Source organism: Momordica charantia (genome assembly GCF_013281855.1).
Source record: "Momordica charantia cultivar OHB3-1 chromosome 3 unlocalized genomic scaffold, Mcharantia_2.0 BLBB01000003.1, whole genome shotgun sequence".
NCBI lineage: Eukaryota > Viridiplantae > Streptophyta > Magnoliopsida > Cucurbitales > Cucurbitaceae > Momordica > Momordica charantia.
The window spans coordinates 23429443-23455231 of NW_028275161.1; the positions used below are offsets into that span (position 1 = coordinate 23429443).

At 35.2% G+C, this 25789-nt stretch overlaps 4 protein-coding genes and 1 long non-coding RNA gene across 11 annotated transcripts; 3 read left to right on the top strand and 2 right to left on the bottom strand.

Annotated features, from left to right (window-relative positions):
• The first annotated feature begins 1390 nt into the window (after positions 1-1390).
• Positions 1391-3751, top strand: LOC111008969 (uncharacterized). 3 transcript variants are annotated; one of them, XM_022281854.2, is made up of 6 exons: positions 1521-1922; positions 2182-2276; positions 2435-2701; positions 2783-2924; positions 3076-3157; positions 3270-3751. In XM_022281854.2, exons 1-6 carry the CDS (start codon positions 1897-1899, stop codon positions 3468-3470), a joined length of 813 nt encoding a protein of 270 aa, XP_022137546.1. In that variant the 5' UTR covers positions 1521-1896; the 3' UTR covers positions 3471-3751. The 3 variants fall into 3 exon arrangements, with proteins under 3 accessions (XP_087977948.1, XP_087977949.1, XP_022137546.1); XM_088121822.1 differs by having other exon boundaries at positions 1391-1922; positions 2435-2924; XM_088121823.1 differs by lacking the exon at positions 2182-2276 and having other exon boundaries at positions 1394-1922; positions 2435-2924.
• Positions 3752-3835: 84 nt separating this feature from the next.
• Positions 3836-6880, bottom strand: LOC111008970 (uncharacterized). Of its 5 annotated transcripts, none has more exons than XR_015789797.1 (4): positions 6746-6880; positions 6510-6662; positions 5265-5332; positions 3836-4085 (listed from the first exon to the last, which is right to left on the bottom strand). It is a non-coding gene; the product is annotated as an uncharacterized LOC111008970 (long non-coding RNA). The 5 variants fall into 5 exon arrangements; XR_015789794.1 differs by having other exon boundaries at positions 5265-5337; XR_015789796.1 differs by lacking the exon at positions 3836-4085 and adding an exon at positions 4093-5183.
• On the top strand, positions 6663-9792 carry LOC111008968 (transcription factor PIF7-like). The gene is given in 7 exon segments (XM_022281853.2): positions 6663-6710; positions 6713-6894; positions 7412-7907; positions 8429-8527; positions 8689-8754; positions 9024-9404; positions 9490-9792. Coding segments are annotated over 7 exon segments (1371 nt in total). The 5' UTR covers positions 6663-6677; the 3' UTR covers positions 9604-9792.
• Positions 9793-12328: 2536 nt separating this feature from the next.
• On the bottom strand, positions 12329-15971 carry LOC111008620 (uncharacterized). Its single transcript, XM_022281367.2, has 2 exons — positions 15678-15971; positions 12329-14868 (listed from the first exon to the last, which is right to left on the bottom strand). The coding sequence occupies exon 2, from the start codon at positions 14838-14840 to the stop codon at positions 12534-12536; it is 2307 nt and encodes a 768-aa protein (XP_022137059.2). The 5' UTR covers positions 14841-14868; positions 15678-15971; the 3' UTR covers positions 12329-12533.
• Positions 15972-22990: 7019 nt separating this feature from the next.
• LOC111008679 (flavin-containing monooxygenase FMO GS-OX-like 9) lies at positions 22991-25620 on the top strand. Its single transcript, XM_022281433.2, has 7 exons — positions 22991-23666; positions 23761-23831; positions 23935-24096; positions 24317-24399; positions 24488-24623; positions 24916-25089; positions 25193-25620. The coding sequence occupies exons 1-7, from the start codon at positions 23081-23083 to the stop codon at positions 25388-25390; spliced, it is 1410 nt and encodes a 469-aa protein (XP_022137125.1). The 5' UTR covers positions 22991-23080; the 3' UTR covers positions 25391-25620.
• Positions 25621-25789: the final 169 nt, after the last annotated feature.

A 25789-nucleotide genomic window follows, 5' to 3' on the forward strand; every position in this document is an offset into this window, starting at 1 on the left:
GTTTCCTGAATTCTAGATCAAAGGATTTGGATCCTCTAGCACAATCAAAGCTTTATAAAAAACCATGGCTCCATCAAGATTGGATTTCTATCTACCACATGATTGAAAATAAACAGAAAAATGTATCTGCCTATGCTTTCAATAGATATATCATTCACATTCTCCACTCGCCAAGCAATTCTGTACCTCACGTGTCATTGTCCTCTTGGATAGGAGCTATCCAATCAGACATGTTAATTTCAATGGAATGCAAAATAAAAATATCAACGGAATCTTTTTTGTTTAATAAATTTGAATACTTGAGATCTATTAAAACTTTATATAAATGATCTACTTTATTACAAGGTGAAAGACAATCTCTAAACTTGCGTACACAAGCAAACAATGCCATGGATGCACATTGTCTATGAACAGGCTCATTATTGTGTTCAACAACCGAACTTTACCCTTGAGAACATCCATCGGGATGGCAACGGGGTGGGGCCATCTCTATCCCCGCCCCGTTAGAGATTTTTTCCCCATATCGGCCTTCTCCCCAAAATTTTGGGGGCGGAGCAAGGTGGGATAGATTTCCCACGAGGAACCTATTCACGATATATATCTACGAGAAGAAATTTGGCTTGTACTTTTTGTTAAAAAAATTAGAAAAGGATATATAATAATTAATATATATATAAATATAAAATATTAAACTGGATGAGGACAGGGCGGGGACACCTCCCCCCATCCCCGTCAGAAAACCCAAATAGGATCTCTAGTTTGACCCCGTCTCAACCCAACTGAATTTGGTACTCGCGGAGATCGGGTGCCACCGATTTTTTTGTCATCCCTAAACATACATTGCAGTTATCTTATTTAGTACAATATGTGGGATGGAGAATTCAAATTCATGACCTTCTATATGTTCAGGTTGACCACCGTGCTTATTAATTGGACTTGATTCTTATCATTAGCATTTAAGTTCTCATTTTAAATTTAATATGAATCCTTGTGCCAAATAAATTTGTTTCAATTCAAACAACTAATTAATTAATAATAATAATAAAAAAAATTTATTGTGGGTGACAAATAGTCTTACCATAAATATAGCATAAAAAAAAATCTAAATATAAAAATTCTGTAAGACGTGCATGTATCATTGATAGACGTCTATCACTAACATATATTTATAAATGATAGATATCTATCGACCTAGCAGTCTATCACTTATAGACGTCTATGATTAATAGATGTATAGAAAAATTGAGTCATATTTACAAATATTTTTAGCTTAGGCTAAATTTACTATTATTTTATGCCTGATTGCTATATATGTAACTCGTCAAATCCAACGCTACATCTTTCAGTTTTAGGACTTGTTTCTTGATTAAATGAGGCAAAAACAGAATCCAACCCTTTGGGATGCCCTGTGAATTCAGGACTTGACCACCTTCTTCCTTGAATATTCTTGACACCATTCCGTGTGGAAGAAACAAGGAATAACTGCAAGAATGGCATTAGAAAGAGGATATTCTTTCAACCTGCAATGTCCTGCCCTTTTCCCAAAACTTGGCTGATTGCTTTTGAGATGATGACACAAAGAACTTCAAAAAGATGGCTTTTTGCCAGATGGATTTCCAAGGGAGAATGGTGGGCATGTCCTAAACAGCCATTTACTTCTCAATTAAGGCTTATTATCAAATTTCTGTATGTGTTTATGAAGAAAATGCCTTGCTTCTGAATGGAGATGAGTGCAAAGGTGTTTCCTTTGCTTCCTAACTCTCCTGTGTATAGATTGAGATACATATAAACTTAACAAACAGTTCACAAATTTAAGTGGTTCCAAAATCAATCACTGTTTATTGTGAGGAAGTGTGAAACTCTGTTCAGAAAATTATAAGCCACAGATTTCAGGTCATGGAAACTTTGGTTAGTCAAAGAAGGTATATTTTTTTCTCTTTATCCTCATTGCCCACTTGAATATTTGATGCATCTTTGTCACCTTTTTATCTGGTTCATCATTTACAACCCAAAAGGTTTTAAAATGGAAAAGAAAAGAAACAGAATAAAATGATAAGTACCTTTAAATAAAAAAGGAATCAACAGCCATGGAGCTTAGCCTCTTCAATACCAAAATTTTTCTGCTTCTTGCCCTCTTTTATTTGGATACTGAAATTAATATGACCATTGACTGCTTTGTAGAGTGAGTTTTGGTGATTCAGGACAACATAAAAAAGATGCTTCCATCAAATCTAGAGATGGAATTCCACAGCCAAAAACAAGATCCTTCAAAGAGGGTACTAATATTTTCACTGCACCAAATTAAAACATTGACAGAAACATGCTACAAAGCTTCATTAAGAAACTGCTGCTATATCCTCCATACCCTTTTCATCCATTTGGTTCTAGTGCAAGCAGCAACTTAAAAACCGACTTTTTCCCCTCCATTTTCCAGATAAAAAGGGGTCCAAGGGGCTACAATGGCATTTTTCAAACCAAATGAATGAGGATCATGATTCAAGGGATATAGAGTTTGCCACTGCAGTAGCATCAGCTGCACTTGCAATTCACTCGCTTGAAGAAACAGATTTACAACATCAGAAAAAGATCAGAGAGAGCCTAGAAACCCCAATGACAAAGGTTAAAAGCATAAAAGATGACACAGCTGCAATCCCAACCAGCGTAACGAGGCGATTGTCCAACAAGGAAACAACTAATCCTGGTAAATATAAATCTTGTGCTTTGAAGTTTCTTGTAACTTCTCATCACAAAAATTGTCCTGTTCATTATACATTTATACTAGGCCAATCTTCAATAAAGAAGCCAATGGGACAAGAAAAGAAGGAACCAGGGACTGGAATTCCTTTACCGCCACCGAGACAAAACCTCGTACAAACAAGAGCTGATGTGTGGGAGAGAGATAAGATGGAGAGGATTAGAAAGAGGTATACACTAATTGCTTCACCAATTTAATTTTCTATATTCTGTGAAGCTCCAGCGTCATCAATCCTCAGGAGTTGACCTCAGTTAAAAGTTTTCATCTCGATCTTGAAACTTGCTTATAGAGTTCTTTTCTATGCCAATTTCATATTTTAGGTATCAGAAGATGAAGTCTTCAATTCTTGCCTGGGAGAATGAGAAGAAAATGCATGCAAAACTTCAAATGGAAAAGAAAAAGGTCTTCCCCCAACTTTTGAATGTTTTCTTTGTTTTATATATATTTTTCTTGAGTACAGTTTTCTTTGTTATATATACTTGAATGTCAGTTGACCAAACTTCTGTTAATGAAGGCTGAATTGGAGCGCAAAAAGGTGCTGTTTCTGCAATATTACCAGGACAATATAGTACGGATAGACCAGATTGCAGGGGGAGCAAGAGCACAACTAGAAGAGAAAAGAAAAAATGAAGAGGATAAAGCAAGAGAAACAGCAAACAGAATCAGATTGACCGGAAGACTTCCTGTGACATGTTTCTGCTTCCAGTATCACTAAGAATGAGACTTGACCGTATGAAAACAGAAGCATGAGATGCAACTCTTATTTACTTACATTTCACCTAACCAATTTCAATTCAAAATCAAAATCAAGTCATTGTAATGTGTAAATTGTGTCTTCTATTCCTTTCTCCTGACCTCAAACTCACTCTCAAAGAATGATAGATTTGATTGCATAAACAGAGATAAGCACAGCTTTGATCTACTGGAACTTCTACAATGATGTTAGCATCTTCTAAAATTAATTTGAAGATTCTGCTTGTCATGTTGAATCAGTAATGCTTAATTTTGTTGAGATTGATGCTTTTATATATTTACTATGAAATTGGAAAGAGCTTGATTAAACTTTTGACTCGGAGATAAAGGTGGAGGCCAAGAAATTTTACAGAAAATAGCCTCTAAAGGCACCCTTCTTCCATCTTTTAACAGCTAAATCATAAATTCTTTGTCTTCTGAGATAGCACGAGCCTTGGAGCTTGTGGTATCACCTACTATGATGTGGTATCACCTACTATGATGTGTTGGATTCAAACCCTATGTTAGTCACTGTGTTGCTCAGTCCAGAAATAAGCCCCAATTATAGATCCACAACGTCAGGCCCACAGCATCGATTCTAGAAAATCAAAAATGGAAAAAAAAAATCATAAATCCTTCCATTGTGAATATCGAACAGAGTCTGAGAAGAACACATGCGGAGGTTTTCAAATGCATTAACAAGTCTGTCTGTTAGGACAAAGAAGCCATATTGTAAATTGCAACAGAGGGACCCCAACTACAAGGACTTGTGAGTTTTGACTACATTCTATGGCCTATCTATCTGTCTACATAGTCATCTAGGCCAGCCTCAGTGAAATGGAAATTAAACTCTCTGTCTAATCTTTTTTTTTTTCTCTTTTCATTTTTGAATAATTGGGAGTTGAAACTTTGCTCTCTTATACTTAGGGACACTTGTACCCATCCCAAGGTCCGATCTCATGAGACATTAAAAATTTTTTGTATTAAACTCACCGGAGGGTTAGAACTTGATATTACCAAGCGGGTATAGCCGAGAGACTCCAAACCCTTGCCAACTAGGGTGGTCCTGGGAGGTTACGATTTTATCATCTGTCTAATCTGTCAATCTGCCATTGCTTCTGTTATTTATTTCATAATAATTTCTTCTATTTCTTTTACCAAGTGCAAGGTAATCCATAGTATCACCTCAGATTTCTCAATGAATTAATCAACGTGGTGTCACCTAATGGTCATATCTCGAACTACAATTTTAAAATTTCTAACTTAAAATAAAAATCTGAAACAATTATATAAATCATAAATGAAAATAAGCATGTAATAATCAATTATCAAAGAATGGATATATCTTGTTTCTGGTGGGTACAGATTTTAGTTGTCCTCACCTGATCAGTGATACATTAGATATGCAAATACGTGTTTAGTATACACAAAACTTGATTTCCCATCTAATCTATCATTTATGCCTCTAAGAGATCTTTCACTTGTAAATAAATAATACATGTTCTTATGGTTTTGAAAATTCTTCAACAGCTTAGAATGCATTGATTGCAGGCAGTTAAAACACACGATGCATTAATGTCTTGAGTGATATTACATGTTTGTACCTATAGGCTACATCATAACTACACTATTGGGAAGTTTTAGAATCTACTATTGAGGACATTTTAGGCAGAATATGTTTCCCTGCAGTGCAGTCCTGGCCAATAGGGAAACGAGAACTCAGAGGGAAAAATAATGAAAAGGACAACTTGAAATCTAACTTGGGAGAGAATAGAACCTGTGGTGTCAAGTTCAGACCCAGCCTTCAGTCTATTTATTCACCTAACTTCATTAATGTGTTACAACCTACTCTGTACAAGTATATGTAGATTCATTTAACATAAAAATCCATTCTAGAATGGCCGACTTTGCGATAATAACCATTCTCCAAATAAATACGAGAAGTGGAAAATAACAGCATAGGATCAAATGGTTGTCTCATGAGATTAGTCGAAGTGCGTATAAATTGAGTTAACACTCAGATACTCAGATAAGGGGGAGGGAGGTTAACAACAAACTAAAATGATTGTTCTCAGTCCTTCCGTTTAAGAGGGTATCTTGCAGAAGGAATCAGAAAGAAATCTTATTGCCAAATTTGTGTGGTCAAAATGAATCAGTAAGAAAAATGATTGAATGAATTCTTTCTCTTTTATTATCTGTTTTCAGTTTCTACTTTTTTGAACAGGGAATAAAAACATTATCCTATGTATTTATAAAATATAAACAGAGAACATAATGATTGTCAAATGACTTACAAAAGGACAAATTTTGTTTAAAGGCTTTCCTTCCCCCAAGTCTAGAAGAATAGGATAATGCGATTGAATAAATGATTTGATGCAACCTACTGGCATCTTCTTGAGGGTTCTTTATACAAAGAAAAGAAAAAACTTCAATTTATGACATAAATATGGTCCCTCTGTTGATCAGGCTCATGGTTACATTGAATTTTTGGGGTTGGTTGATAAATCAAATAGGCTTTGGACCCTCATGAGAGACTTGCATGGCTACCATTGGATAAGTACAAAACTGACAATTTTATTATTAAATGTATAACGTGGACATGATTTGAAAGGATTTGTACGACTCTTACTATTATGATAATTATTTAAGTAAATTCCTATGCTATTCAATTAATTCACTTCATATGCCCTTCAACATCCACCAGAAAACAAAAAAAATTTCATCCACCATTCTGTTATTCTACCCATTTAGAAATATAAACCACTCTATTTTCAGATTGGGACTTGTTTGTTTTGAATTGATTAACTAACCATCAAGTTAAAACTTAGAAAAATATGCATTAGAGATACTTCAACTGTTCATCTTATATTATATCGTTTTCTCTCACACTCATGGTACATACTTCCTTCTAGTCTCCCCTCAAACTTATTTTGAGTGGTTTTTCACACAGGTAGTGAAATCTGACTAGTAAGCAATGAAGAAAAAAGAGAATATAAGACAAAATAGAAAAGAAAAACTTTACCTCGACTCTGCAATGAGACACCCCAGGTTTCTGTTTGCTGCCACAAGTGAAAAGTTCTTGTAAAATCTCTAGTTCACTCGCTACTATTATTGACACCAAAAAGGGACCATGTGACAAGGATATATCAGTGTCCAAACTTGAACTCAAAATCTCCTGTTCCATTTGTTTATGTGTTGTGTGAGGGTAGAGAGAGAGAGAGAGAGAGAGGGAGAGGGAGAGAGAGAGAGAGAGCCTACATGAGTCATTGTGTAGTTCCAAAATGGAATCTGAGCCACGAAAGACAAGAGCAAGTCGAAGAAGAGGAAGGAAAGAGATCCTTTCACGTGCCTGCCCAGAAGAATCACCACAGTACCACTAGCCCTCTTGTCCCCTTCTACCAGCAAATGTAAATATCTTTAGTTCATACAAATCTTCAATTTTTTCATGTAAAAAGCTCTGAACAAAATTTGATGCGAAATAAAGAAGGAAAAAGAAAAACCCCCATCTGGCTTTATCAAGTGTTTTCTTGTTGATTGTCACTCCATGACAGCTTCTTCTGCTTTGCTTTAACATTCAACCATTTGCAGACAAAAAGCTCCTTTTCCTTTCCTCCCCCCCCCCCCCCCCCCCCCCCCCCCCCCCCCCCCGAAGTTCTTTTCATTTTTATGTATGCCGCTTTTCCTCCTTGTTCTTTTGTCAGTTCTTCCTTTTTTGGGAATTCATTAGCAAAATTCTGGCTCAAATACTGCTTCTCTACTAATAATTTCCTTTGGGTTTTGCCCATTTACGTTTATTCAATCATTTTTCTCTACAAAGTACAAAGGTCTCTTCTTTTATCTCCATTCGCACAATTTATAAAGCTTGAAGGTGGGATTTTTTTAATATTATTCTGACTTATTCTGCACCAATTCTTGGGAATTTAGGGCGAAGAATGGAGTTACAGAATTGACATGGCAAAATGGGCAGCTCGCTCTGCACGCGATTGATGGGCTTCACTCAACTGTCCCGGCCAAGCCCACATGGAGTCGAGCCAATGACACTTTGGAGTCCGTTGTCAATCAAGCCAAAATCCAGACCCATAGCTCACAGCTGACCCACCAAGGCGAGCCACAGGTCCATACAGGCCGCGCCCTCGCACCCTCTGGCGCCAATGTCAGCGGCAAATGGGTGGAAAGGGGCAACCAAGAACCGCCGGCGAGAAAACGAACTCGATCAACTTCCGACTATGCCGGAAAAAATGTCAGCGCGAGCAACAACACTATGCAAGTGGACTATGGCGATCACAGCGCCTGTGGAAGTGCGAGTGCAGCGTTGTGTAGGGATAATGACACTACTCTCATGACATGGGCTTCCTTTGATTCTCCTCGAAGCATGAAAACCAAATCCATTGATGAAGATTCTGCTTGTCATGTTGAATCGGTAATGTTTAATTTCTTTGAACTTGATGCTTTTATATATTTACTGTGAAATTGGAAAGAGCTTGATTAAACTTTTGACACAGAAATAGAAGTGGAGGACAAGAATTGGATTCAACCAGAATTTTGGATACATATATATTTTTTTCTTGTTATACAGCTGCTGCTTTCAAGGCTATTTGATTTGTACCTCTGAGGAAATACAGAACTGTAGCTATATCCATTTGCTTTTCCATCAATGTTGAAAAAGAAAAACCTCAAAGTTTAACCACAGGATTAGTTCTATCTTTACTCGCTTTTTTGATGGTCTGTTCTATCTTTATGGTTTTCAGAAGTCATACTCATGAATTACAATAATTAAATTGTTTGGTAGCACTGCTGTCATATTTAATTACGCTTTATGAGTGGCAAGCTGAAAAAGAATGTTGCTGACATATACCGTAGTTCTTATTTTTCCATCTTACTATGTTGCATCATATCATAGTTTATCTGATTTCGATAGAAAAATAAATCTACTTGTTTCAGGAAAACCAAGAAGAAGAACAAGATACAAAGCGTGGAGTGAGTCACTCTCATTCAGCTAGACGAAGTCGGGCAGCCGCAATACATAATCAGTCAGAACGGGTAACAATTTGATATCTTAACAGAGTTTTTCTTCCTTTGTCCTTTTTCAAAATCAGGATTCTTGAAATACTCTTAATTATCATGGAAGTTGCTTTAGTATTTTAGAGATTACATTATAGAAAAAATACAGATTTTTCTAATGCTTTATATTATTTTCATAGAGGCGAAGAGACAGAATTAATGAGAAGATGAAAGCCCTGCAGAAATTGGTGCCAAATGCAAGCAAGGTATGAATGGATAACTTCTTTCCGACAATCATTAATATGAGACTCAAGATTCTCATTGTACATGCAGTTAAATTACTTTTTCACATTAGGCGGACAATCTTTACCTGTTAATATTGTTCCAAACTTCCAAATATTCATAATTTAAGACTCTCTGTATAATATGTGGTTTTTAAGTTTTTGTACCATAGAGATTTCCTCGTGTTGAAGTGTAAAACTACAGATTTAAGCTAACGATGGATCATCACGACAATCGTTTATGTCCAAGGCAGACTGATAAAGCTTCAATGCTGGATGAGGTGATTGAATACTTGAAGCAACTTCAAGCACAAGTTCAGTTTATGAGTGTGAGAAGTATGCAACAGATGATAATGCCTATAGGAATGCAGCAACAACTTCAAATGTCGCTCCTAGCGCGAATGGGCATGGGGGTTGGTCTAGGCATGGGAATGGGGATGCTTGACATGAGCATGGCACGGACGGCCCCACAGTCGCTTCCTCCTCTCATCCATCCTACTTCAGTTCCCGCCACCCCTCCCGCATTCGTTCCACCCCCCTTCCTGCTGCCCCCTGCAATTCCAAGGCAGGATCCAACACAAGCAAAGCCCGCCACCAACGACTCTGTTGATCCATTTTGTGCCTTTCTAGCACAAGTATGGTAGAGTGATTGGATTGTTAGTTTCAGACCCTTTTTATTTTTCTTGTTCTAGATACGTGATGCTCTGGTTTTTAGTGCAGACGATGAATATGGATATCTACAACAAAATGGCAGCTTTCTACCGCCAACAAGTGAATCAGACAACAAATGCAGTGAGCAGCCCACCTCAGTCAAACAACGTGCAAGGAAATTAATGCTTTTGCTGAAGGAAGGAGCTCAAATATTGGATAAGCACAGCACTAAACTTTACCTAGTTGATAAGTTCTATATTTAGTTAACAAGAACCAAACTTTGAAAATATCTGTATTTCATGATGTATGAGTTATTCTTAGTATTTTATTACTTATAAATATGATTTTGCAAATTCTTGTTTGGAACGAAAACAGGGGTCATGACTAGATTTTCGCTTTCTTTTCCTTTTCCATTTTTTACAAGATTTGGTATAACATACCAACTTATGTACCAAATGCAGGCTTACGTCGTTGTACTAAACCTACAGAATTGACAAATTTATATTCTAGGATAAACAAACTCACGTATCAAAACATAAACTTAGTTTCATAACCACTACATAAATCCGACGTGCAAGTTAAAATACCAAGAGTACCAACTTGTTTACAAGATTAAGACCAAAAAATTTCCAACATGGGAGAAGAAACAGAGAATTTTCCTTGGTTTTGTTTGTTTCTCCCCATCAAAAGCATACAACATGATATGCACATGGTCCATTCCATTCTCCAAATTGGAATTTTCATTTACTTCTCACATCCATATCATTTTCATCCAATTACACCAATCTCTATCAAATGAATATGATTGGTTTTGAGTTTGTCCCCTCCATTAAATACATCTTTCTTTCCATAGTCATAGAAGTGAATAAAATTAAACTACAATATTTGGAAATGCATTAAATTCATTCTACACCTCCACCATAATTCACTTTCACTTTGACCCATAAGAGATTGTGACTAGGTATCAAACAACCTCTTGTGTGAACCACTTATGGCCATGTATAATAATACTCAAAGGACCACAAGAGAGGCCCCTTTAGATATGGTAATGTAAAAATAAACCCATGAGAATCACAATGAAAGGAGATTGACGGGTGTATTGCAGCAACAAGTTTATGGGAAATGAGGACCATTTTCCCATTATATGGACACAAGTTTTGCCTCTATTTTACAGCCTGGATTTGTAATGTTGATAGGACTGCCTCTTCCCTGCTAGATTTTTCTTTAAACGAGATGGAATGGAGCTTTTAGTTATGAAAAAAATTCAAACGATTGTTTGGATATGGTTGTCTGTTAATGACAAAGTGGAAGAGTAATAGAAAGGATGGAAAAGTTTAGGCTCCAAAGTTTGGATAATTAGTTTTATGGTTAGAAATAAGTTTTGTTCTCTGTAGTTTCATTAAAGAAACGATTTAGTCCCTAAACTTTAGTTTGTAACGATTTAGTATTTGTACTTTCAAATGACTTACAATTTAATTACTGAATTTTAGTATGTAACAATTTAATCTATATAGTTTAAAGTTTGTAACGATTTAGTTCTGTCATTAAATTTAAATTCAACGCCCATTATTCTAATAGCATGTTAGACCATAAGTAAATTCAAAAGTTTAATTTATAGGAAAATATGAATTTAAGGTTAAATTACAATTTTAGTTTCGATTTCGTTTATATACTTTTAAAAGTTTTAAGTTAAAAAACACATTTTGTCCTTGTACTTTCATTAAACTAACGATTTATGTTAAATCTTAATTAACAGTTATGTCAGTTTTCTATAATATTTAACAGGACTATAAAGTACATGGACTAAATCGTTATTCTTAAAAGGTTAGGAACTAAATTGCTTTAATGAAAGTACAAGAACCAAACGAGGTTTTTTAATAAGAGTTTTACTGTCATTTATATGTTTTTTTCATTAATGAATAGCAGCAAAGGTATAAGGTTGTAAACTATTTCTAGATGTGAGAGATGAGTTCCACAAGAGTGACATTTTATTTTAATGCTACGGTCACATTGGTTGAAAAATATAAACTTATGTCGAGACATTTCAACTGACAAGTAGAAAAGGAGTTAGAAACCATCTTGTTTTATAGTCCAGCTAATAATTCCTATTAAATTTGACTTCCCTCAGCACATAGTTTACAAATAACTTAACGATACCATTTTTTCATTATCATCTCTTGTTTTTTGTTACCTGCAAACTTGTACAAAATAGATTCAAACTGGACTGCCAGGTATCAGATTGAGCTTACCACAAATTCAATAGTAGAGCATATGGCATGATCCACACTCCATCTTGTCATGTAGTAAATATCAGATGAAGACAGGTTTGTCATTTATATCAGCATGCTTTAGTTAGGACCATATCAATCTTGACTTAGTCTCTTCAACATCTCTCTCTTGCACCACTTTCTCAATAAAACTAATGAACTTAGATGGAGTAAAGCTGATAAAATCACAACCATCTGGAGTAAGTTATAAACTTGATGTCTTGTTTACTTGTATATATCAAGCGGTAAATCAGGGGTGACTCGAGCAGGCCCGGCACCGTCTGAAACAACCTGGCTACTTATCCAAACAGATTTCATTGTTTTGAACAATAATTTTTTCTTTTATAATTGTTACAATACTGCTCACAAGTAAAAATGAACAGACCATAAAGAAGAAAAAGGAAAAAGACAGCATTGACAAAATATGGAACAATCCTTGTCAGTGTATGCGCATTGAGAAGGTTAACCTGTCTGTAAATAATATTAAGATCAGGACTCATGATAGGGAAAAAAAGAACAGCACAAGTCTGCAGTTCCTTAAAATGCAATCTAATGATACAGAATGAGATCGTACAAAAGAGAACCTGTAAGTTGTTCTTCAAGAAATAAAGAGAAAAAAAAAAAAGCCTCACCACACAAGAAAACCCAATCTTCTAAACAGCTTTATTGAAATAACACAACCCTGCTCCATATAGGTCATAGCATTTCCATCAAAGCTTTTTACTTGACTCTCATGTCACATTTGAAGCTATATAATAATTATATATATATATATATATATGTGTTACCTTTTTCAGATTGTTATATACATAGAAGATATATCTTATGTGTAACATACAGCTTATATCATGTAACTGTTGCAGAGGGTCTGGTGTCCTGAAGAGATATCACAGTTTCGAAGGCACCAACCAAAGCCTTGACCTTACTCTTCCTGGTCTGTGCAAGCTTGCTTGCTGTCTCTTCAATGACATTATTAAACAGATTTTGGATTTCTTTCTTTCCTCTTGAATCCTGATGTCTAAGGACAACCCTCTCAGATTTGGTTCTAGCAGAAACGAATTTACTATCAATAGTTTCCTTCCTCCTAAAGCTTTTCTTTCTTTTAGTTTCCTGATCTTGTTGTCTTGAAGAACCATGCTCAGTTTCCTTCGCTTCATCACCATTTTGGTTACCATTTTGGTTGGCCTCTTTACCCTGAAAGTTTCTCCTTCTTGAATCACTTTTAGGACTTTGAGTTTGAGTCTCCCCAAGCAACCGTGCACGTCGAAATTTAAGCCTCCTAGGTGCATTGTTTTCAGGTTGGAGTTCAACCAACCTCCCCTCCCTAAACTTCAGCTTTCTGGACTGGACATCTCCATTTTCTGAATCGGACAAAAATTTAGGGCTCCTCGGTGAATTGTTTTCAGGTTGAAGTTCAACCAACCTCCCCTTCCTAAGCTTCAGCTTTCTGGACTGGGAATCTCCATTTTCTGAATCAGATAGAAATTTAGGCCCCCTCAGTGAATTGTTTTCAGGTTGAAGTTCAACTAACCTTCCCTTCCTAAGCTTCAGCTTTCTGGACTGGGAATCTCCATTTTCTGTATCAGACAGAAATTTAGGCCTCCTCGGTGAATTGTTTTCAGGTTGAAGTTCAACCAACCTCCCCTTCCTAGGCTTCAGCTTTCTGGACTGGCGATCTCCATTTTCTGAATCAGACACAAATTTAAGCCTCCTTGGTGCATTGTTTTCAGGTTGAAGTTCAACCAACCTCCCCTTCCTAAAATTCAGCTTTCTGGACTGGAAATCTCCATTTTCTGAATCGTATACAGTTGTCCTTCGAGTCTTAATCTTGTGTTCAACCTTTGAATGCTCACTTTTTTTCACATCTTTTCCTGAGGGGCGGCCACCATGCTCACCATGGACGGGTTCAGCTGGGTACCTAGACAATGATGATGATGAAGGAGCCGATTGGATCTTAGACCTTTGAATCATACCATATCTCTTAGGTCTCAGACCTTTGGATCCCCTGGAGACTGATGAAGATGTAAATAAATTTTTAGAACTAGTACCATTTCTAGCACGACTCGCGATTTTTTCCACAGACTGTGGAACCTTAGAGGTCCCATCTGCCTCCTGATCATGCTTCAAGCCGTTGTCTTCTGCAGATGAAGATTTTGGTCGAGACAAGTCAGTGGTATGAACACTATTTTGAGCCAATTCCTCTGCCTCATTCTTGGTAGATGGTTCAATCATGTATAACGTTTTCTCCTCTACATCCTCATTCTTACAGTGAACAAGTTTAGTTTTCATAGGATGGCTTCGATTCTTCAGGCGACGCCTCCCTGTGACCTTTTTATCTGCAACTGCCACTCGCTTGCCATGATTTCTTGGACTCCTAGAAATAGCTTGTGGCACCAAGGCTTTCATATCTTCTTCTTCGAAGATATCTATCTCTTGGCATCTACTCGTGCTACTATTTGTACGACTGCTTATACTTCCGTCTCCGTCTAGTTCCTGGCCTTCTTGAACTTCTTTGTTTCTTTTGGTTCCTGAACTGCCTTGTCCTGAAAATGACGACCTCTTCGAATGGGACAAATTGAGTTTTGTCCGGCTATAATGCACTGCTGCAGCCTGCATTTCCTTGCTGGAAGGTAAAAGCCTTTTTGGAGAAAGAATAACGATCTCCGGAGAATATATAATGTCTTCCTTCGAGTCAGTATTATTCATGGCATTATAATCTGGGGAGGACTTTGTATTGATTGGATCTTTGTTCTGTTTCGCCAATGAAATCATAGTCCTCCTTGAGTCCCGGCCATCACCTCCAACTGTTATAACTTTCTTCAAGACTAGACTTGCAGGCTTCCCTTCAAGAGGATGTTTTGTACCATATTTGCAAAAATCATGGCAGGAGCCTGCGTATGGTAGGAGATAGCGAGAGGGAATCTTTCGTCCAATTTTCGGGGCATCAATGTCCACAATAACTTCGACACTGCTGCGTTCGGACTCATTTTCCTCTGGAATGGCAAGGATATCATCAATGCTTTCCTCACTGATATCGTCGGGCTCACTTATCTCTGCAACAGCAATGACAGGGATGTCAAAGCTCTCGTCTTGGCTACCTTCATCCCCACTTGTCTCCACAGCAACAGGTATACCAGTGTTCTCCTCCGCCATTAAATGAAAATAATTATAGAACAGAACCCTACAGCAGGTGATAATTTCTCAAACAAAGAGAACATATTAATTGCTAGATAAAAGATTAAAGAATAAGCACTTCAATTTGTACTTCTGAACAAATGCTCTTAACTGCAAGAGAGAGCAAAAAAAAAAAAAAAACGATGCAAACAAATAATTACAACCATGAATAGATCCCTAGATCCCTAGAGTGTTGTATGATTTCATTCTTCATAGAAAGAGAATAAAAAAATGGCGCAAACAAACAATCACAACCATGATCATATCATGCCTATACTGTTATATGATTTGTTCTCAACTGCAGGAGAGAGCGAAAAAACCACACATAAAAACAATCAAAATCATGATCATATATTCATATTGTGTCCACAATGTTATATGACTTCGTCCATCTGCAAGAAAGGGTGAAAAAACGAGACAAACAAACAATCACAACCATGATCATAATAATTTCACTTCGGAGTTAGCATATTATATAATTCATTACAACAAATATATTGCTTCTTAACTAACAAACTGGAGCTCTATGCTTTACGATTTCTCCATTTACAAAGGCATAACTCTAGAACATCCAATGAAATTAATGGCATTTTGCCATTCCCTCTTAACCCAAGAGGGATATTCAGGCAAAATAAGAGCAGGATAAGGTGAACAGAGATGAACCCATCTGTAAATTGATATCATGCCAATGCTAATGATCATAACATAGAACACCCCAACAAACTTGCCTAGAAAACGTTCACTTGCAAAGATGAGGTGAACCCAATTCAAATTATACATAAACGAAGGCAAAAACAGTAAGGGAAAAAAAGTTACCAAATTCTGAAACCTGCGGAGGAACAAGAAGAAAGCAAAGAAAAGAAGAAGACCCAACCCAAGGAGGGTCTTTCTGATTTTTTTGCTGCAGAGAGGTTAGGGAAAAGATTGCGGGTTGTGAAAATTTATAAGAGGCCGCTTTTGTTGCAGCAAAATAATCTCCCTCTTCCAATTTAGAGAATTATGTTATAACCAATCTGGGATAACGGGCATTGGCGCGCCAAGGCCACCCTTCTCTTTTCAACCTACTTTTTTACAACTCCACAATCTTTTTCGTCGCTAAACTAAATAAACAGTTAGCAAAATGGGGTTGATTAACCAGCACCTAGATTATAATAATTGTGATTATGTTTCGTGAGAGGGAAAAAAAACATATTTTATACTGAGCTTCTCATGTTTCATGCAAAAGACACCAACTTTGAGGAGCAAAGATAAATAAAACATTATTACTATATGCGTGACAAGTGGTATATAATGAACAAAATGAATAATGAAGGGTTTCCAAGATATATATATAGAGAAGGGTGGAGCAAATTCTATATTCTAAAACTTTTTCTCTGTATAATCTCTTAATTCTATAAATTTGGAATTGTAGGCAATTACGCTATATATAAATTGTCACGTTTTATTTTGTAATTTATATAATTTTAATATCATTGTGATAACAAGTCATTTTATGGTTGTTGTTATACAAAGGAAAAACGACAAAACACAGACCATCAGAATAGAAGAGGACCAACGAAGTCATCGATAGAACTGGATTGAATCGAGCCGTCCTGTGCTCAGCGTTGAGCTGGGCTCGGCCCGTGGAGATCAAAAGAGGATGATTATCGGGCTCGGCCCATTGCCAAGCCCGGTAATCATCCTCTTCTGATCTCCACGTACCTTGGGCCCTGCAGCAACGAACTAGGGCTCATTTAGGAAGTTCTGGAAACTTCCGAACGACTATAAATAGGCAATGTAGCCAACCCTTATTCTTTTTCTTGGCGTAGCTGGGCCATCCTGGACTTGAACCAGGGACCTCGCCCGTGAAGTAAATCATCGCACCTACGGTCCAACCAATTGGGAGAGAATCAATCGATTCCTTTTCGGGAGCGATTCATCCTTCCCGAACGCTGCATACAACTCTCCGTTGTACTGCGCTCTCCAAATGTGCTTGTTCCCCCCTTCTTCCTTACCATGGCAAGTCTTTGTGAAATAACTCCGATGAGAAGAAAAAAGAAGGCGTTAAGAAACCCTCCTGGCCCAACCCGTCACACTCTAAGATCCTTTTTCAAACCTGCTCCCATTTCGAGTCAAGATCTCGATAAATAGACACATCTCATTGCACTGATCGGGGGCGTTCGTAGTGAGTGACTGAGGGGTCGACGACCAAGAAATGAGCAAAGTTCTACACTTGAATTCCATTATTCATCTACTCTCTTAACTTAGGCATCGGAGCTTGTGTGACTTAGTTGGTTCGGTTTTATAGACGTTCGATCCCTTGATTATCGAGTTGGGTTATCCCTTGATCATCGAGTTGGGTGTGTGCAAGAAGAAAAATCGAAATGTTGAAATCAATAATTACGGCTCATTAAATAGAAAAGTACTCTGAAGTGAGTTATCTATTCAAGCACCTGAAATAACATGTACAATTTTCTATTTTTGACTAATACAGAACTTTATAGGCTCATTTTGGGAAGCAAGAGAAAAATGCCTTATGACTAAAAGAAAATTAGAAAAAATTAATGGACTAATCTTATCAAAGTCATGCTTTAGATCTACTAATTAACTTCTTAATTTTTATTTCTCATTGGAAAAATGAATATCCATAATATCTAAGAACTAGCAATAATAGATAACAAGGGGAAAAAACCTACAAATTTACATGATACCGGATAGCGGAGAAGATTCTTTGTTTTCTTTAGTGCAAGCTGAAAATAAGAAGAAAAAAAAAGTTAAACGATAAGAATATCTTTGATCACAAAATCATTAATCCATGATGGATGGTCTCCACAAACTAAATTTGTTAACATCTATTTCTTCGAGCGTGATAAGTTAATTTATTGACAGTTATAGAAACATAGAGTGAAAAGAAAATCTGGACTTTGACTTTGACTCTTGTGGTTTCGAGGTTATTGATAAAAAGTTGATTTTGGATTTTTTCCTTTTTTTCTTTTTTCTTTTTGTAAGTATACATTTTGCTTGATGAAATTCTTTCACCTTGGAAAATAAATAAAAGGGTAATTAGTGAAACTTATTGAGTGAGGCCAACAATGATCCAAAGCCATATATATGCCTTAATGGGCCCTTAATCCATCACCAAAAATCTTCAAAAGCCCACTTGGTGTTGGGATTCCAAACAAGGTATATTACATGGTTTGCTTCATGGTACTAGAGAGCCGAAAATGCCAAGCCAAATCCATAAGGCTTCTTTTTAAATTTACAAGCCCACAATAATTACATTGGTTATTGTTTTTTTTTTCCTCTTAATAAGGATACAATTATAATGGATAAATTTAATTATAACTACCACTTCGATGCTTTTATGAATGTTATAAATGTTTGACCTTAATTTTCAGGTCAAGTTTAAAGCCTGTCACTTTTAAAATAATATATGTCAATTATTACTGAGCTATGTTCGCTTTGACATTTTTTTTAAAAAATGATTTTCTATGTAATTCTAAATGTATATACATTCTTTCCTTCGTCATTCTTCTTTGTGTCGATTTCAACCACAAAAATAATTTCATTTTCATTTACATATGATTTTTTTTTATATAGAAAAGGTCATATTTACTCAAAAATATCAAATGCTTACTTTCACGATAGATGATATGCTTGGTAATGTAAAATCAAAATTTTTTAATACGTAAAATGATGTGAAACAACAATGGAAGGCAATAATACTCTTCATTTACTTTATATTATATAATAATTTTAAAAAATAATTTTTACATGAGAAGATCTAGAAGGTCAAAAGCAAGAATTATATAGAAGTTGTTGTAAAAGGGCATTTTTTTAAAGAAGTGGTTTGAAGCCAAAGTGAGAATGATTGGCAAAAAAATATTAAATTAATTAATTAAAAAAAAGAAAAAAAAAATATATATATATGCATGGATGTGGATTTGCCTTCAAGATTCTATTGCCAGCTGAATCATAGCATATCCCACCTTTCTTTTTTACTTTATGATCATTCACTTAATAAATATTTTAATTAAACTTTGTTATTTCATTTTCACATTACTCTCTTTATTAATTAATTAATTTCTCTCTCTCTCTCGATTGAAGGTTTCGAAAAAAAAAATGCAAAAATATATAAACTAAGCGTAAAGAGAAGAACAATTGATCTATTTTATCTTTTGCTTTTAAGGGATAAAATGTGTTCATTCTTTCTCCAAAAAGCAAACAATTTATTTTCTTTTCTTCTTTCTACCCACCATTATATTATATACGTACTTTATTGATCAAATTAATTATGAATACTAAAAAACTAAAAAAAAAGAGTAAGTTGTAATTAATAGGAACAAAATTGTTAGTTTTTATTTGCAATTAATTGGAATCAAATTATTTTTTGTTTTTTATTTGAAAAAATGTTTTTGGAGATGCTATTACTTAAAAGTTCTTTTACCTTTAATTTGTTCTCACAAGTGGTCTGTTTTTTCTTCTTCTTAATAGAGTTAATAGTTGATTCGTTTTTCATCATTTCAAAATCATAGTTTAGGGTAGTTGGTTAACGTTTATATTTTTTGTTTTTTGTTTTTTATTTTTCACTTTTTAATAAAAATAAGCATTTGGTAAATTATTCTGGTTTCTCTTTTCTAATTTTAAGAAATGTTACAAAAATTGTGTAGTTTATTATTTATGGTTCCGTTTTTAGTTTTTTTTTAACATAAATTATTCTATTATTGTTGAGCATGATAATTAATTACTAAAAACATATATCATATACAAAATTTGAATATTTAATTTTTTAAAAATTAATTTTTATTTATAAAATTTTAGAGAAGTTCGAAATAATAAATAGTTGCCCAACATTCGATTAAAAAAATTACAATAAACAAGAAGCAATTATTAAACACAATTCTTTTATTTATTAGAAAAGAGGAACGCGATAAACAAGAAATACAAACATGACCGCATTATTCTCATCAGTAATAATCTCAACTATTATTAACCAGATATCTTGGTTAAGACACTTATCTTCGATCAAAAGATCGCGAGTTCGAACTCCCTCCCCACATGAAACGTATGTTTTGATCTGTACTTTTAAAAATGGTCATTTTTTCTTTATTTGTAAAATTCTAACACAAATTTTATACCCAATAAAAACCATTTTAATACAAACCATTTCAAGAAATTTAGTGAATGAGATGTCACGTTAAAATTGTGATTCAAAAAATGAAAATTAAAGGATCAAAATATGGTCCCTCTCTGACAGAAGTACAAGGACAAAAACAGACATGTCGAGAGTACAAATATCAAAATCTAACGTTTTGAAATTACATAAATCTAAAATGAAAAAATCAAAATAATATTTAAACCTATTTTAAACTACTGAAATTCTAGGAAGAAGCTTCATTTATAAAAACAGCGGAGATCAGGGATTGCCTAGCTAGTAATATGGTTGTAATGATAATCGAAATTATAATGAGTTGTCGTGCAAGTTAATTTCCGTATATTTCTTTCCTTTCAATTTTGAAATAACTCTTTTGGCTACTTCATAATTCACTCCTTAGCTATACGTATCATATTTTTCTTTAATTACTAAATACATATTTATATGTATAATATTATCAAAATATTTAAGCCTTTTTTACTTGCATTCTTAAATAATCATACCAAGAATATCTAAAAATAAAATGACTAAATTTTAGCTTCCATGAACATAGCTCAGCGATAATTAACATGTACATCTTCCTTCAATGTCGGAACTTCGATCTCCCATATTCCGAAATTTTTGTACTAAAAAATGGCTAAATTTGTAAATTTCTAGAAAATTAAACATATAAGTATATTTACAAATATAAGTATATCATATCATTGAAATATGGAAGGATGAGTTGTATTAACAATATACTCATTTGTTTACTATATGTGGTGTGGCTGCATTGTGCCCAACATTATATATATTCACTTGTACCACATGGTGTGTAGGTGAGTTTCTTGTGGACCTGCTTATTTAGTAAGCATTTTTATACAGCTCAATTCAGATTCCCTTTATTTTAGGAATTCAAATGGAAGATATCTTGATGACCTTATGATTCAGATATCCTACCAGATATATTGATATAACCAGATTTCCTAAATGTATCAGGATTCGAATTCCACGGATCTATAAGTAGGGAAGTAAACTAAACCCTAAATGTATGCTCACGACACTCTACACTTTATATTCAACTATGACTAAGCATCGGAGCCTGTGTGGCAAGAGCCACACCAGTCTTTAATGTTATTCTGTTTTGCATGTCTCGTCGATCCCTTTATTCTTGGTGCGAATTTGGCGGAATTCCAGTAGGCCAAATTTATGCATCAACATATATAGTCTTGAAATAGTGCAGTGATAAAACGCTTGGGGTCTTGTGGTATACCACCTACCTTAAGATCTCAAGTTCGAACTCTGCGTTGGTTATAGTGTTCAGTCCAAGCAACGAGTCCTACAGGGATCCATTAGTATTTGAACTATCAAAATTGTTACTTTTTAAAAGTATATAAGGACCAAAATAGTATTTAAGACTTGAATTGAACCCATCATATTATTAATATATTTCTTAACTTTTTTCTCCTTACTTTAATTAAAATAAATTGATACAAATCAAGTTAGAAATTGAAGTTTTGAAAGAAGAGGAACGAAAATAAAGACACAACCGGGTAATATAAGGACCAAATCTTTATATTTAGCCAAAAGGAAAAAGAAAAAAAAAAGGATATATATGCATGCATTGGATTCCTTTGAGCTCAAGGTATCTTCGTGGGTGCTATATAAAAGGTTTAAATGGAATCAGCCACTTTATATTTTTTATTCTTTTTGGAATTTTCTTGTTCAATTTTCCCATGTTGTAATAATTAATGTGGAAGCAAAGTAAGGAAGAGGGGAGAGGGAAAATTAAAGGAAAAGTTAAAAAGAAAAGAAAAAAAAGAGTCATTTATGACCTAAAGTTTATACTTTATAGGGAAGTTGTGAATAGGAAAGAGTTTAATGATATATATGATAGGAAAACTCTTCATTTTTCCTTGGCTTCAAGAAGCGGCATTCTCCCGGCCCACACACATGCAAAAATCTTCTCCATCTCATCATTTTAATTTTTTACCCTTTTTCTAAGAGTTTTGAGAGATTGATATCAATCTCTAGATCAGATTTTTCAATACAAACTTCTTTTGATTCAATAACTATATCTAAAACTGGGAATCAAACAATCTCAGAGATGATATAATAAGTGTCTCATAACCATTATGAATGGCTCATTGGTTCAAAATAATTAGTCGGTTGGGATTAATTAAAAGAGAATTAGTTCAAATCTCACGATGATGATCTGGATCATACGTTTATTTTGTGAGAAGAAATAGTAAGAATGTTCCAAATATGAGAGTTTTTGAAATCCCCCATGAGAAAGTGGGATTAAAGAATATGATTTGGTGGGCAAAAAAGAAAGAAAGAAGGAAAAGGAAATTTGATGTGGGGGTTGTTCAATGGGCAGCAGCTGTCTTCTGGTACCATCGAGACCCCAAATTTATGCATTTTCTTTCTCTACTAAAATAATAATAATAATAAATGATGCATTTTCCATGCATGCTGCTGATTGCTACCCACCTACGTAACCCCAGGTGTGGAGTGGCCTGTGCACCTATCTCAAGAAAGCAGCTTAAATTTTCCAGGAAAGTTAATTTTTCTGTCACCCAACGTCTTCATATTTACCAAAAATAAAACGGGGTTGGTAGATAGATACGTACTCATTAACACGGTTTCGTCTCTATTGATATGATATTATATTAGAAAAATATTTGATTCCTCACTAGTGAGAAGGAATCTTGTCCACATCATCTTATATTTTTGTATTTCTCTTTTTTAATTATCAAATATTTATTTAATTGTCAAATATTTAACGGTGATGTGGACAAAAACAACCACGTGAAGTATTTTCCATTATAAGAAATGTTTGATATTAGTGGTGGCTTTTTGTTTCGTGGGTTGGTCAAGTCAATAACTTAAAGAGAGTTGAAAAGTGTAGAAGAAAATGATGATTGTTGAAGGGTCACGTGTGTCTCCTCCCCAGCAAACCATACCCATTCCCAACAATTATTAATTCTATTCTATTCAAAATCTCTCCTTCTCTTTTCTTCTGTAATTTTCAACTATAAAACCCCATCTCTCCCACACCTCACATCAACCATCATAAACCCATCTTCTTCTTCTGGGAGTGGCCATGGTTTCCGACAGGCAATGGAAGAAGAAGAAGGTGTGCGTGATCGGCGCGGGGCCATCGGGGCTGGTGGCGGCCAGAGAGCTGACCAGAGAAGGCCACAAAGTGGTGGTTTTTGAGCAAAACCACGACGTGGGTGGGCAGTGGCTGTACGACCCAAACGTCCAAAACCAACACCATATTGTCCATAGCAGCATCTACGCCTCTCTCAGGCTCACCTCTCCCAGAGAAATAATGGGCTTCACCGATTTCCCATTTGTGGTCAAGAAGGGCCGCGACACCAGAAGATTCCCCGGCCATAGAGAGCTCTTCTTGTACCTCAAGGATTTCTGTGACTGCTTTGGCCTCAGAGACATGATAAGGTTTAATACAAGAGTTGAATATGTGGGAATTATTGAACAATCTCATCTTATTCTGGGCAAACAAAAACATATTAAATGGATTGTTAGAAGTAGATCATCATCATCATCAGATAATACTATTGATGAGATGAATATGAATATGAATATGAAGATGGTGGATGAAGTTTTTGATGCTGTTGTTGTGGCCAGTGGCCATTATTCTCACCCTCGCTTGCCCACCATTAAAGGTACACTTAATTCATATGTAGATATATAGCAATGCTCATGTTTAATTTGTGTGTATGATTTTGTGATCTTTATTGTTGTTATTTATGATTGAAGGAATGGAGAAATGGAAGAGAAAGCAAATTCACAGTCATGTTTACAGGGTTCCCGACCCATTTCGAGATGAGGTAAATCAAAATGGTTATGTTATGGTTGTTTAAATTTCTTCATCGAAAAGCTTTCTCAATGTCGTCAAATTATATGATGATGTTTTGTTTTGTTGTTGATCAGGTAGTGGTGGTGGTCGGAAACTCACTGAGCGGCCAAGACATCTCGCAAGAACTACTGGAAGTGGCTAAGGAAATCCATATAAGTACCAAATCAATTAACACCATCTCTGTGGGTCTCTCCAAAGTCATTGACAAACACCAAAACCTTCATCTTCATCCACAGGTAATTAACTTTTTGTTTTAATTTTCACCCAATATTTAATAAATTTGGAATTTGGTGTGTCAGGGATGGCAAATGATATGGCATCTTGTGGTATCACCTACCAAGTTTTTGTTCAGTCCACTCAAATGAGTTCTGATTATAGGGATTCACTAGCGTAAGCCACACGAAATCAATTTTAGAAAATTAAAAATACAATAATAAATTTGAAGTTTGGTTGCAGATTGAATGTCTTGAAGATGATGGGCGGGTGGTGTTTGTTGATGGCTCCTCCATTGTTGCAGATACTATTTTATATTGCACTGGGTAATGCCATTTACAATATTTCTATTTGTATATTAACAATAGTATTTCATCATCATTATAATTGTTTTGTAATAATATATGTTTGTAGATATTCGTACACATTTCCATTTCTTGACACCAAAGGAATGGTAGTTGTGGATGATGATCGAGTGGGTCCTTTGTATGAGCATACGTTTCCCCCATCCTTAGCTCCCTCCCTTTCCTTCATAGGCATTCCACGCAAGGTAATACATTTTTTGCCCCTTAAATTATGCTTAATTATGTTGGCTTATAAATTTAACACGACATCTTGATATGTTAATATCAAAGTTTGACACACCAGACCAGATAATCATTTTAACTTTTATATGATGTATGTCGTATCAACTAATCAAATTCGGTTAAAGGGTAGAGTATAGGTTGACTTTATTAGGTATGTATAAATTTTCCCAAATATGGAATAATAATTAATGGAAAAATATCAGAAAAGATGGAGAAATTGGGGAATAAAATTAGTTTGATGATTGTTGTGTGCAGCTCATAGGTTTCCCTTTCTTTGAATCACAAGCAAAATGGATAGCTCAACTACTGTCTGGGAAAAGGACATTGCCATCATGGGATGATATGATGCAATCCATCAGAGACTTTTATCACTCTAAGGATTCTGCTGGCATTCCTAAGCACAATACCCATGATTTAGCTGATTTTGAGGTACTCAAATTCTTTAAAATTTTTCAAAGATTTTAATAATAACATAGATATATCGACCGACCGACTAAGATTCTTCAACACGACCAATTTCTTTATGTTGCAGTATTGTGACAAGTATGGCGAAAACGTTGGATTTCCACACTTGGAGGAATGGAGGAAAAAGTTGTGCTTATCAGCCCTTGTGAATGCAGATACCAACCTGGAAACGTATCGAGATTCATGGGACGATCACGAGGATCTTCAGGAGGCCTTTCAAAGTTCTCATTTCACTCAACTTGGAGCTCAAGTCTTTCCTCTATAATAAACACTATATATGGCTCCCTTTGGACCACATGTAAAAGCTTCAAGAATCAGTTCTGCTTTTTTGTGTCCCTTCTGCCTTTTTTTGGGTGGCTAAGTAAATTTCCAGATGCAGAGTACAGAAATGCTATAGGAAACAGAGAGAGCTTCAAACATGATTTCACCAAGCTTATGTATTTCATTCTTGTTGTTCAAATTGTAGTGTCCAAATTGATTTGTTCATTGTTATTATTAGTATTTGTTATACCATCAAGTTATAATTTTTTATGCTAAAGCTACTTTAAGTATTTCCAATTTATTAAACTATGAAGAATGCAGTTCTTTAATTCCGAACTGATTTACAGATTCAACAGTTTGAACCTCTGATATGAACTCAGATCAGTTTCCCTACTGTATGTTT